This window comes from Prionailurus viverrinus, chromosome B3, assembly GCF_022837055.1.
Source record: "Prionailurus viverrinus isolate Anna chromosome B3, UM_Priviv_1.0, whole genome shotgun sequence".
NCBI lineage: Eukaryota > Metazoa > Chordata > Mammalia > Carnivora > Felidae > Prionailurus > Prionailurus viverrinus.
In genome coordinates, this window is record NC_062566.1 from 77820694 (window position 1) to 77834880 (window position 14187).

Here is a 14187-nt window from a genome sequence, read left to right on the forward strand (position 1 = left end):
TCTTCCCAGACTTCCTAGCAGGTGATGGAGCTGATATCCTTGTGCTTTTGGCTTTCTTTTCAACCTGTCTCACATACTTCCTCTCTGGATCTTAGTCTAAGAGATGGGAGGATATGTATCTTAGCACCTGCTCCTTTTGCCTTTATTTTTTCCTTATTCTCCAGATCCATACATATGGAAAGGGTGAGCTTTTCCCTTTATTTCTCCTTTGTTCTTACTATTCCCCTGAATCATACCTTCCTAATTTGGGGGATGGCATTCTGCTTTTCTCCTGTCTTTATGGTTAAAATGTGGGAGAATGCAAGGAGAGAGAAATGATGACCATAATTCGGGTGGCATTTCTAAAAGAAAATTTTAATGTTTGTTTATTTTTGAGAGAGACAGAGAAAGAGTGTGGGCAGGGGAGGGACAGAAAGAGAAGGAGACACAGGATACAAAGCAGGCTCCAGGCTCTGAGCTGTCAGCACAGAGCCTGATGTGGGGCTCAAACTCAAGAAACATTAGATCATGACCTGAGCCCAAGTCAAATGCTTAACAGACTGAGTCACCTAGGAACCCCTCAGGTGGTATTTCTAAATGATTGAACCTTCATGTGAGCAAATGCTTATTAGTCATTTCTTACTAGTAACTCACAGAGTTAATAAAGAAAGTTGATGGTTTATCTGTCCCTGTTACCGTGGTTTTTGTTTGTTTTTTAATATTTTGAAATAAGATCCTATTTCAGATTTCCAGTGTATGCTGGAATTCCTTGCTATTCAAAGCGAGGTCCATGACCAGCAGCATTGCCAGTTGCCAACAATTGTTAAGAATGCAGAATCTCAGGCCACACCCTAGAATTATTGAATCAGGATCATCATTCAACAAACTCCTCACTTGCACATTAAAGTCTGAGAATCAGTGTTCTGGGCCACCATAGCCTTTCTGAAGCTTTTGGTCATATCACCTATACCCAAGATCAGCATTCAGCTAAACATTAATTCTACATGTCAGTCTGTGACAATCCTTGCCCTTGGATGCTTATGGTCTTAACCAGTAATATTTATAATGATGGTAAAGTAATTAAAATAAAATAGACAATTCTAGATTCAGTCTCCATCACCAGACCCACCTTAAATTGGTTTTTTTTTTGACAGATTAAGATTAAATTGTAAGTTATGAAAAGTGGGTGTTCATTTTCTTGAAAAGCAGTCATTTAACGTACAGAGACAGGAACAAGATAGTAATAAGATACTCACTTGATAGATAAATCCAGATTCATACTTGAGCCTGCTGCTTCATTGGTACTGATAGGGTTTTGCTCAGTTACAGTTTGGCAAGGATGTGATTTCTTTTAAAGAGATGATTTTTGGAGAAAGGACAAAGTCATAGTTTTTCATCCTGCACTTTCATTTTCTGATCACAGTGTTTTAGAAGAATCTGGGCTTTACTTATGCACCAGGCTTTCAATAGAGAATCACATTAATCCTTTTAAGCTCCTTATTCTAATGATTTATTTTGTTGAAAACCATAGTGATCCTCCTTTGAATTTTAATGATTGCTGGCTATTCAAAGATTCATTGTTTTGACTTCCTGTCCTTACCTTTGTTTCCTACATGTCTGTGGGGAACACCTGTCTAATACTGGATCTGCCCCTGGTTCTCACTGGCTTACCAGAGTCACTCAAGCCTATCTCTCAGTGTTAAGCTGAAATGCTGGCTACTCATCCATGACAATAAATGTAGCATATATGTTTGCAGAGATAGGCAGGTAGACAGCAGAGGGACAAATAAATGATTGAGTCATTTCCCAGTGAAAATGATATTTAAGATATGATAAGAAATTGTGATCATAATAGAGAAATTAGTCAAATTAGTATTCTTAATCATGGATGATTTTAGGATGTGATACCTATGAAAACCTAGTAGATGATAAAGAGATTTGAATTTTGAGGGTGCTATTCTGACCCCAAATTCTGGGCCTTGTAACTTTCACAAGACACTGACCCTCCGTTCCTCACACTGTTAATATGGCAATGCTCTCTTTCAAGGACATAGAAGTAGTCATTTTGTTCAAGTGCTGCAAATCCTCAAAAAGGGTTTGCAGATGGAAAGAGTGATGAAGTGTCGCTGGTATGAGCCTCAGAATTACATGTTATTTTTTCAAAATCTAAGAAATGCTATGTCACAGGCTTGAGTTTCTATTTTGCCCACTGTGTAACCACACAGAGAATTTTTCTCTTCTCTTTTTACAGGTATCACCTAGGAACATCATGGGTTTTCAAGAATATATTATTCTAATATGAGATTTTAACAACTACACTGTATTTATGCATAATACATTTTGTGCCTTATCTTCAGGCTTCTGGACTTTGATTCAGAATATCAGGAGCTCTGGGATTGGCTGATTGACATGGAGTCCCTCGTGATGGACAGCCACGACCTGATGATGTCAGAGGAGCAGCAGCGGCATCTTTACAAGGTTAGAGCTACCCTTCTTGCCTTTACCTTGCTGTGGAAGATCTGATTAGCCTGACAAGTCTCTCTCTCTCAGGATATCTTTGCGTTCATTGTATGTATCATGGTGTCTATTAGAATTCCCTTCCCTGTCCCCAAACTCATTTCCATCCCTTGTGTGCTGACAGGCTGCACCGACATCATAATTGCAAGAAAGTTCCCTTTATCACATTCTATTTGGTGTAATTCTATAGAAGGACAAAGATTTATCTCCAAGATGAATAGCAATAAATGAAACTGCATTAATAAATAGACTGAAACAAAATGAAGGATAAATGGACTGGTAACATTTAACAAAATGTGTTTTCATTGGAGCACTCAGGTGGATTCTATCCACCCCTCAGATCTTTGCAGAGAAAAAAGAAATTTGCCTTCAGTTTGGCTTGCTACTTTCAGGGTAGAGGGCTCATTCAATTTAATGTTTATTAGTGATACATAGAGCAGACGTTGTCATATTAAGTCAATACATTTTCGTGTGATTTAAGAAAACTGGCTTGGAACTTATATATTGATTGCAGGCAATCCATCTAATAACTATCTATATTGTTTTTCCGTGTCTGCTAATTCACCTTTAGCCTAGTATGTTTTACCAATTCTACTTAAATAGTCTTAGAAGTTCTTATAAAACATCTATGTGATTTTGACTGAAAAAAAAATGGTTGCAAGATTCACAGTGTCTGAAAAAGCTGTTGGGGAGGGTTAGAGGGACTTTCCACTGAAATATCAGATTGCAGTAAATCTTCCTCATTTAGGCAATTTTTATTGGAGTAATTCTGACAGTTGTCATCCTTGAATTGCTTTGAGCATATGGCATATTTCAAAGAGCAGATTGTGAATCATAAAAAATAAAATTAATAACTAACCACAGAATCAGCAACAGTATAATGACAAGAAACAACTACCCTCTAGCTTTAAAAAATTTCTTATAGAATAAGAAGTACATTCAAGGTCAAATAAAAGTTGTCTTCTTTCTTCCTCATTATTTATCATTTTGAGTTCCTTTCCTTAATATATTAACTTTTACCTTCTCTAAAGAGAGATCTTTATTTATACTTTTCAAGGGTCTGGTTGACTTTAATTAGTGTCCCCTGAGAATCGTCTTGGTTAAGAGAAGATATAAGCTCCCCAGGGAGTCAGCACATGGTGATATTTTATTCCTTAAAGAATTGTGTTCCGACATTAATCGAGTTTGTTGACTATTAGCTATTTCCTGTATGGATAGCTGTCCACATTAACAACAAAGCTATCCAATATATCTTCTGAGCATAATATATTGTTAGAGTTACAGTCTTCACCTAATGTAAACAAAGCTAGGTGATTTCACATTTCATGTCAGGATCAAGAATTATGTATGAAAAAATGCCCATTAATCTTTATTAATTTATTGATACAAAAATATTAGTTTTATTCCTAATACTTAAGCATTAAAAATCGAGCCAACCAGGAAAAAATAATACAAAAGTTGACTAATCATAAGCCATTATCTCAGATTTTATTGCACTCTTGATGCCAAATAACATTTCTTTTCTTCTTGATGCATTTTGTATTTTGCACATAAACCACTATTTTTTTTCAGAAACAGTGCTATTCTTTGTCAAAATCACATCCATATAATTTACATCACAATTAATAGGAAATCAGTCTTCTTTTTCTTGTGGTTTCCTTGTAAGTGCTCTGCCTAAGAATTCCCATTCTGGCATATTCAAAGCTATTATTCCACCCACTCAGTACTTCTGGATTATAGTGTTTTCCCAAACATTTTCCGTACCAGGGTTCTTCGTTTGTGACTCATGTCCTGTTATCATCTTTCTGCTTAGAGGTGTTCAACATAGCTAACTAAGTTCATGAGACTAGCACTAACTTTGCATTTGGCTTATAAGCAAAATTAAAGGTTGAATTACACACCAAAGGCGAATGCTACAAGTGTGCAGAGTCTTTCTTTATACAAACCCCCACATTATTCCAGAGTTTTAGAAACCTCCAAAGCAATCCTGAGGATATTGGCTAAGGAGTCATTTAGAACTTGGGATGGCTCCTGAATTAGAAAAATTGATGGAGGAAAATTAATTTCAGGTCTTTGTCTAGAATCCTCAGGGATTCTTAGGTTAGGTCAACATTTTCAATGTCCCATTCGTCTGTTCTAATGCGCTTTTTCAGAAATCAACTCAACTGATGACTTGGGGGAGGGAGGTTTGAAGTCTATTGATCATAGAGACCCCTGAGTAATAGGGCTTTTCAGTTGGTCCCCAGGCCTTCCTAGGCTTTCAATACCATTTGAGACTTTAATCTTTAAATTTGTTGGCCCTGAAAGATATCAATGCTTTCTCAGCATTTTTCATCAAGGGCACCACTGACATTTGGGACAAAACAATTTTCTGTTGGTGAAGGGGACTACCCTGTCCACTATAGAGCATTTACTATTCACATTCCCTAGTCATTGTGACAATTCAACAGGATGCCCAACCACATGTCACAGCATTCCCAATCCATCTCAACCTATGTACATCATCTTCATTTCTTAAAATGCTTCTGTAACACCCAAGAAAAATTCCTTGCTTTTGTATTTTGTACATTGTGAAGTAAAACACCTTATATAGCTGATGTTGAACCAATAGTTGTTGAGTGAAAAAATTAAGGATGAATGCTTGCTTCAGCAGCACATATACTAAAAAATTAAGAATGAGAATGAAGTTTGTGATCTCTGGTATTAATGTAAAGAATGAAGGGGAAACGTTTAAGAGAGACCTTCAGCTGAGCAATGGTAAAATCCCAGGAACTGGAGACCAGGACAGAATCATTATTCCTGTTATCATAGAATCCAAAAGTTTTTCTGTCCTCTCTCTGGGGGCATCTCTATATTTCATCACTCAACTCTTTTCCTGGAGTAGATAGTCATGCCCAGATCCTGGTTCATTACATGCATTATACAGTCCTAAGTTGATTCCCAAAGTCCACATTTGGATATGTTGTGTTAGAGAAAGTATAATAAGTTGGTAGTCAATGAGAGTGAAGATTTTTTAGCATTTTCAACATCAAGTACTACTACCAATTTATTGTATATTCTGGTCTTCGATAGAAAGTCATCTGACCTTTACTCCTAGATAGGGAGGTACCAATAAATACCTTAGACTATTCATTCAGCAGACCTCCCAAGTTGGGTGCCTACTGTGGTATATTGGCTACCCTAAATCAGCAAAATACCAAAGGGATTTATTAAAGGAAAGGAATTAGACTTAATAGGCAAAGAATACATTGACACAACCTGACATAATTTAGAAACTTAACATTACAATGGGCTACAAAGTGGATTTTCTGTTTAAACCATTTCTTGTTATTTTCAGATTGTTAGAAATTGAAGACCTTTTTTTTTTTCTAAATTTTCAACCACAGGGTCTTAAGAGCAACCTGTATCTTCCTTATATATTCTTTCCTTGTATAACCACTTCCTTAAAAATACTTTCTTACTTGTTTTGAGATAGTAAGCCATACTGCCAATATCTTTCCCTCTCCCTTCTTTGTCCGGCCCACTGACCCAACCTCTGAATGGGGACCTTCTATAGCTATTTTCTAATGAACACTGGCAGTATTGTCAGCCTGGAAAACAGAAACGTAGTTCTTTCTCGTTTTTTCTTCCTCAATGTGAGAATCACCTCCAAGGAGAATTTGCTCCCCCTCTCTCACGTTCTTTTTCTTCATTCCTTCTACTTTCCTAAGTAGGACAATTTAATTTGTCAAAAGTAACCACCGTGATTTTGAAAGTTCAGCTCCTATTTGGACTGGAGTTACGTAGCCAGAATTCATAATCACTGGGAGCTGTCACTCTGCTGGTCTGCATGTGCATTAACTATTAATGGAGAAATATTTAAAACCCACTTGCAAAGGAAAAGCTCCATTTTTTCATTTCTACAGATCAAAGGTGGCATTATTCTTGGGCTCAGGGAAGCTTAAGACACCTCCTCCCCCATCCTATGAATTTTATAGACTGAGTGACCTAGAAGTATCTCCACAATCAACGAGGCTGGAGCTCAGGCTGCTGCTGTTGCCGTTCTGCCCTCTGCAGCAGACACAGTTGACTCTGCAGGGCTGGGAGGGTGTGCCCTGGCCAGGGCTCCTTACTGTTGCCACAAAGCACTGCCCATTCTCTGCCAAGTGCAAAGCACAGATGACAGAGCCCTTCGTGATCCTGGATTGGTGTGGAGTTCTAGAGTCCAAAGGTTAATTTCAAGGGCCAAATTCAAAAGTTGCAGTCTGGTGATCACTACTATTATACTTGAACAAGAGCTGTTTTCAGATAGTATTCAGATAGTATGAAGCTCACCAAAAACAGCACATTTATGGATTTACTCCTTGAGAATGGTCTAGCTGCTCCTCATCAATAAAATATTAGATTATATCATTTCCAAGGGGTTAAAATAGCCCTTACAGCTTAAAGATTGTATAAATTAGTACGCATTTCAACTAAGACCTTTATACTTTCAAGGAATTCATACTGAAGATTTTACATTTAATTTTAAGGGTTAGTTGCTCTCATATAGTTCTGCTTTTATGGCAAAAATGCAAATGACCTCTATCTTTCTCTGTTGGTATAAGTGTTACACAATTATGTCCTATGTGCAAAAGGAAAAGGCCCGTTCACTTTGCATAATACAATGTTCACTAAAGAGGCTAATTACATTTTTACTCTGCTCTGGATTTGAGGTTGCTTATAAGAATTCACAGGAAAATTTTTAAAATGTTTTTAACACTGAAATACAAATCAGAACTGGGGAAAATATACATAGACTAGAGTCCCTTTCTCTGAGAAGAGTTAATATGTAGGCATATAGACTGTATGGTCCTACACACTTAATAAAGATCCCAAAACTCCACTCTGGGTTTCCTGGTAGTGAAAGCGAAGAGGGAAATATGCTCAATCGCAAAATTTACATCTTCCATGAGAAAAAAAATCACACTTCATTTGAAGACATTAAGTTTATTTTGATACTTAGATATGAATACATTTTCTCTTAGGATTTTTTTTAATATATAAGGGATTAGAATGGCATGGTAGTGAAATATCTAACCACCATATTTCTTACAAGTAAGTTTCTAAACATAATACTTCTACCAAGTGAATTAATTATTTTTCTCTAACTCTGTTGCCAGGTAATGTTTACAGACTTTGATCACAGCTCTCACCCGAAGGTGGCACTCCTCTTGATGATAGTTTGGCCAGGTGGAATTAATAAGAGAGGACATCAATATTATATATTTGAAGAGAAGAGGATATTAGGAAAGTGAGAGGGAAATATAAGCATTGAAGAGAAAGAAACACAGTTGAAATTAGTTAATCTACAGTTTACCAAACAAAAATGAACAATTTAAAACAATTAAATAGAAAAGAGTAAGTTTAAATCATGGGTAGGTGAATGAATAGATAAGAAAATGCTAAAAAAAAACCCCCAAATACGAACAAATAAAAAGAGCTAAACACTGAAAGGATTGTTTTAGGAAAAAAACAGATAAGAGAAAGGGATAAATTTTAAAGGCGAAAATGTCACTTTTAGAGAATTTGGGTCTGTATTAAAAGGCAAGCATTATGACTTTTAAAAGAAAAACTTCTGGGGAATAAGAAACAGCATAAAAAAAGAAAAGTGGGACATAGCTGGCTTGCTATTTTATAACTATTGATGCCAAAATGATGTTGTCATAGCTATGAACCAATCAGAGAAAACAGATTAATCACGCTATCTCTATATTTTATAAATTCACAAATTTCAACCCTCTCTAATAGTTCTCTTTTATTTTGTTCTGGACCAGGTCTAAATAATTTCATATGTGGCCTGATACCTTTAAGACTGAACTTGAGCTTCTAAAAATATGTTAGGGTGGTTCATAGTCTAGGTCATAGGAGGTAGGCTTAAAATAGAAGAAAATCCATTACCTAAAAAAAAAATTTTTTTTTTACATGTTGATGTTTGGGTATAAAAGAAGTGTGTCAAAAAATTAAATTCTGTTAATTAGGATTTAGTTTGGAATTTCAGTACCAAAATGAAGCAAATTACTAGTTATTGAAGCAGACAAGGTAAAAATGTAACAGATGTATCAGGCACAAGAATCTAATGATAATTTTTTACCTCTTTCTCAGTAGATTAATTGTAGAGCTTAATTGTATGTTAGATTAAAACTCCATTAAGATAAGAAGAATATGCTTAAAATCATTATAATATTTCAAATAACATTATCTAGTCATTTTAAAAGTGATCAGAATAGGAAAATCTAGGCTACCTCCACTGCTATGTAGAAATGGATTTGTTTTTCCATTTTTATTAAAGTTAAAAAGTCCTTAGATTAACTGCCATATTAATGTGAGCATTGATGAATCAGTGTTTGCTATGAAGACTTAAATATGCATATATTTTTCTTTTCTTTCCTTTTTTGAGAGAGGATAAAACTCATCCTGAACATGTTCAGAGGAAAAAGTGGATGGATGAGGTTTCTGAACAATATAGGAAACACTGTTTTTGCTGGAGCTTACAATTCCTGTTTGAATCACTTTTTTAAGAGGAAAAAAAAAAGAAGGATGTTAAGAGAATAGTATGCCAAGAAATAGTTGGCTGTGTGTGCATAGGGGCAAGCGAGGAAAGGCCGCCAGCAGTCTTTGTCTCTGGTGGGTGAGCTACTGTCCGGAAGGTGCGTTGGCTCTCTGGGCTGCCTCTGCTGTATTGTGCTGCTCCCTCTCTCCCTGGCCTGGCCTGCTCTGGCCTAGAGTGGATCAAACAAGCCGTGGGGAAAGTTCCCCTCATTTGCATCACTTCTAGACAGCCCTGTCGTACTCTTTGCTGACAGGAAATCACTGTCTTTGTCACCTTTTCTCAGGGCCCTCCTTTTGGCAGAGATGGGCCATGTGACCACGCTTAATCACAACAACAGGGCTGGCTCAGGACTCAATGACATGTTTTCCTCAGCACTTCAATAAATGGGGTAGAGGAGTCAGGAGGAAATGACTACATTAATTTTAAAGTGAAAAGATAATTAACACTTGAAGGACTAATGCTACAACCTATGGAATTATTATTCAAATTGAAGTTAATTTATCAAAAACTTGTGAAAACTATCTCCCCTAATGCAACTGTTTAAAAAAAAATAAACCTTGAATAGTAAGAGTTGGGCGTGTTGGAGGGAGAGTGGGAAGAAGGCGGGGAGAGAGGGGCTTTGGATGGAGAGGGAGAGAGAAAAGGGGGGAGAGAAAGAGGGAAATCATAGCAGGCATTAGCTGTGTTTGAAAAAGCAACTTAAATGGGCTAACACTTCAACATTTGGGACTGAAGGCTGGAGCATGTAAAACGCTTACTTAGATGATATGAATAGGACACTGGCAAACAAAAGCAGCAGTGTGCTCCTAGAAAACTGTGCTTCAAGGAGTTTCCTTGGCAACAGAAATGCAGTTCCAAAAGTAGACAGAACTTTCCTCAGAAAACATACTATTAATAACAACCTTCCGGAACAACTTGGAACAATTTGACGACTTGGCAATAATAATGCCAAGTGTTCTGCAAATTAATCTAACACATAACAGTTATGTTTCCCTTGCCCGTAATTCTGCTGGACCCTACCAAGAGCTAACTCCTTGCTTTTCAGTGGCAAAATGTGAAAAATATTTCTAAATGTTGTCATGGAAAAAGAAAACCAAAAGGAGTGCTGGTGGCCAACGGTGTCCAGTGATTGTGTTTAGCCTTTTGGAACCTACAATTGAATTTAATGAGATGAGTTTATTCCAATTAGAGCTACTACGTTTAGCATCGCATCCCAACAAAGATGCTTCCGTGAACAAAACTTGTTAAAGGGTTAACAGCCTGAGAATTGCTGTGATGTGAAGCACATCTTGAGGCCATTGGTTATATAAATGTAACACTTCACTAAATACGTGCTGGGTGTTATTTTTAAAAGCATCATCATTTCTTGTCAGCCCAGAGAATAAACTAATCTTGGATCTACTTGGCCAATGGGAATCATTTGAATTCTCCTGAAGGCAATACGTTTGCCAGCCATGAAAGGTGTAGTGTTCCCCTCCTCTGACCTTTCCCGAATCCTTGGATCTAAAGGTTAAAAGTAATCAATATCTCATTGCGCAGCTTGGTTTCAGGGTAATAAGTAATAACCATCATGTTAAAATCCAAATGATTACAGATAGCACTTAAATGAGTTGACCTGTTTGGGAGCTTTTATTAATTGCAATTATCAGGATAATCATTAGAGTTTGCTAATAAAATTTGGATTAAATTGCAAAAATTTCAGCCTTTAACTTTTGAAAAACGACTCTTAATTAGATGTGAATGTGCAGTGTTCCCTCCTGTGTTAAGCTGAGAGATTTGGCTTCAACCCCACATATTTGTAGATTTCTTTCTGGTTTTTTATAAAATAAATTAGAGGAACATTTAAACTCCTCATAAGAAAGGGTGTTTGTTAGGTTCACTGCCACCTTTGGCTCCAGAACTGCTCCATACTATGTGTATGTTTCAGTTAAGTGACTGCATGGAAATGTCCCTCACCTACTTTTTTGCATTTCCTATTTTTAAATTATGTATCTTCAATGGTTATAATCATATGTAGGCTAATCTGGCTTGTACCTAGAAAAAAAATGTATGATGTATGATTACACTTTACATGATATGAGCTGGGAATTATTTATTTGTTTTTTTTTAAAAAAGGACTACCAAAGTTTAATGATGAAAACCAAGTATTATCATTGTCAAAGTGGTCTTGATATAAAAATAATAAATGTTAGGTTTAATGTTCCATGCATTTACATCAGTAAGGCACTGGTTGTCATCTATAACTGCCTATATCAGGAAGGCATTGGTTTTCGTAACCATATCATAATGACGACACTAAATCATGTAACTTACAATGTAAGTTATACCATAATCAAGTGTATAAGATATGCTACTGAACCCAAATATTAAGTCTGTATGATTATTCTAAGTTTTTATAATTTATTAGAATTTCATGCATGTATTCTCAAAACAGGAAGGTGGGGATAGAAGGGAACCTAGATGATATTTTAGTTATTTCAAAAAAGGTCCTGGTGCTGTCTTCCGCAACACATATACTAAAATTGGAACAATACAAAGGAAATTAGCATGGCCCCTGCATGAGGATGACACACAAATTCATGAAGCATTCCGTATTTAAAAAAAAAAAAAGTCCTGGTACCTGTTCAGAATAGTCTGGAGAACCCTGGATGGGAAAAGCTTAACCATAGTACTTTCACAGATAAACTCATTAACTTGCTTTTTTCTTGTCCTAATCTTGCTACCATGTCTAACCTTAGAAAGAGGTAGATTTGTGGTTGAGGAACATCATATTTGGAGTATTAAGATTGTCCAAAACCAACTATTTCCTTTACTAAATTTCCATCCTGCCTTAAATCCCAGCCTTAAGATTCATTTCTTTGGGGACGCCTGGGTGGCTCAGTCGGTTAAGTGTCTGACTCTTGATATTGGCTCAGATCACAATTTCACGATTCATGGGATTGAGCCCTGCATGGGGCTCTGTGCTAACAGCGCAGGGCCAACTTGGGATTCTCTCTCTCCCTCTCTCTCTCTGCCCCTCGTCTACTTGTTCTCTCTCTCAAAATAAATAAACATTAAAATTTTTTTTAATTCATTTCTTTGAGGTAAAAAAGAGTTCACTTTACTGGATTCAGGTATTCTATGGGGGTAGGAGAATAATACTGAATTAAATGTCAATTTTAACATTTAGTTTAAATGGAAGGGCACTAGAAGGGGAAGATAGAAGGGGTAGAGAGAAGAAATCTAGGAAGGGGACCAAGGATAGATGTTATTTATTCCACCATTTGATAAAAAGGGAAGTACATTCGTGTGTGTGTGTGTGTGTGTGTGTGTGTGTGTGTGTGTGTGTGTGTTATGAGATAGGAGTAGGATGGAGGGAGAAAAAAAACTAAATTGGTCAAATCTTACTATTTGACTATGTTAGTGCCCCCTGTGCACATTCTTATTTAATGCTCACAATGATCCTGAATTATTTTTCCCTACTTCATGCATCTGAGCCTGAAACACAGAGAGGTTAAGTGATTAGCCTAAAAGACAACTTGTGCCTCAAGTTAGACTAGGGTTTGCTGAAATTACAAACAACCCCCAAGTCTCAAAGGTTTACTGTTATGAAGATTTACTTCTCACAGGATCAGTCACCCTCTTAAATATTCCTTCAATGTGGCAAAGAGAAAAGAGAGTTCTGGAGGGTCTCACTCTTGCCATTAAACCTTTACCTGGAAGAGACACAGTTCACTTCCTTTCAAAATCATGACCAGAAGTAATCACACGGCCTCACCCAACTCCAAAGTGGATGGGGAAATGCATCTCTACTCTAAGCCTGAAAGGCAGAAAGCAAGAAATTGTTGTTGGGCTGTATCAATAACTATCACAAGAAATAAGTCACTTTGAACCCAGTCTGGGTGGCTCTAATACCCACAATCTTTCCTTCACGTGCTCCTTGCCTGCTCACTATTGTCCCATATTTTCTTCTCCACAAGAGGAAAAATTCTTGCAAATGCATTTTCCTCCCTCCATATGAGCTTTTTGTGCCTAGATAAGAAAGAAGGTCCTACATATTAAATGGAACATCAGCAGAGAAAGCATGATGGACTTGGGTTCGCTCTTTAGCCAATCATCAGGCTATTCTGTGAAACTCCCCAAACTTTCTTAAGCACCTTAGCACCCTGGGAAAGTGTTACCATTTTGAGTCTCACGGGAACCTCCCATGTTTTGTCAGACTCAGGAAAGCTAAGGCTGAAAATATTTATGTTTTTGGGTGAGATGCACTAAAGGCAGCATTGCCCTAGAAAGGTTCAACCTCATGGATCCTGTTATTGCCAAAGGGAGTTACTGAAGAAGGGTCCCCATGGAGAGATACTCTAGAGGAATATCATTTGCGGAAAAGCCATTTTCCAGTCCTGTCAAGGAGGCAATTTTAGTTCTCAGAAACAAGGGCATTCCCAAGCATATTTTTAATAATGTTGGCATTTGCAGAGCTCATACATTCTTAAACTAGGCACTTCTGTGACACTCTGTACCTAATGAGGCACACTGGGGTAAGCTAAGAAGGAAGTGGTGCTCCTGCTGAACCTTCATTCATTTACATAAGACACAAAACATAAACATACACGCACATACATACACACCCATATTTTCTTGTACTGAAGCCAAGAAAGAGTCAAGCAGGCTAATACCTTTGGGGTTGTATAATTTTTATTCTAAATATTTTTAGACCACAGATCTCCAGCCTTTCTCCAGAAGGACATCTATACATCCCAGTAACTCATCTGAACACACTATTTCAGCCTCTTTCTAAGTAATTGATTCTATATGCTCACTGACATTTGCTTAAAGAAAATTTGTGACTTGTGATATTTCCCTTGTCATCTCATTTTATCCATTAAAAAGTAGGAAGTTTTGTTTTTGAAAAGTAGGAAGTTTGTGGGAGAGGTATAACACACACGTGGTTATGCACACACATTTATGTGTGTTTACAGATATACACATGCGTCTACAAAGTATTAACTCATTTATTTTAAAAAAATCTTTCATCAGGATTGAATCTGGATGAAACCAGATTCCTTGGACCAGATATGCTTGTAGTCCCAAGACATTTAAATCATGCATGTGTAAATAACTATATAAACTTCCTTCGTATA

At 36.9% G+C, this 14187-nt stretch overlaps 1 protein-coding gene and 1 non-coding gene across 8 annotated transcripts in view; both read left to right on the plus strand.

Moving 5' to 3' along the window:
• The window catches only part of AKAP6 (A-kinase anchoring protein 6), a 496497-nt gene that overhangs the window by 365500 nt on the left and 116810 nt on the right, over nt 1–14187 (plus strand). For all 7 annotated transcript variants that reach the window (XM_047864358.1, XM_047864356.1, XM_047864354.1 and 4 more), the window contains one exon: nt 2337–2457. In XM_047864358.1, the coding sequence (XP_047720314.1) occupies nt 2337–2457 (121 nt within the window). The remainder of the gene's footprint in view (nt 1–2336; nt 2458–14187) is intronic.
• On the plus strand, nt 11560–11666 carry LOC125169154 (U6 spliceosomal RNA). The gene has a single exon (XR_007153486.1). It is a non-coding gene; the product is annotated as a U6 spliceosomal RNA (small nuclear RNA).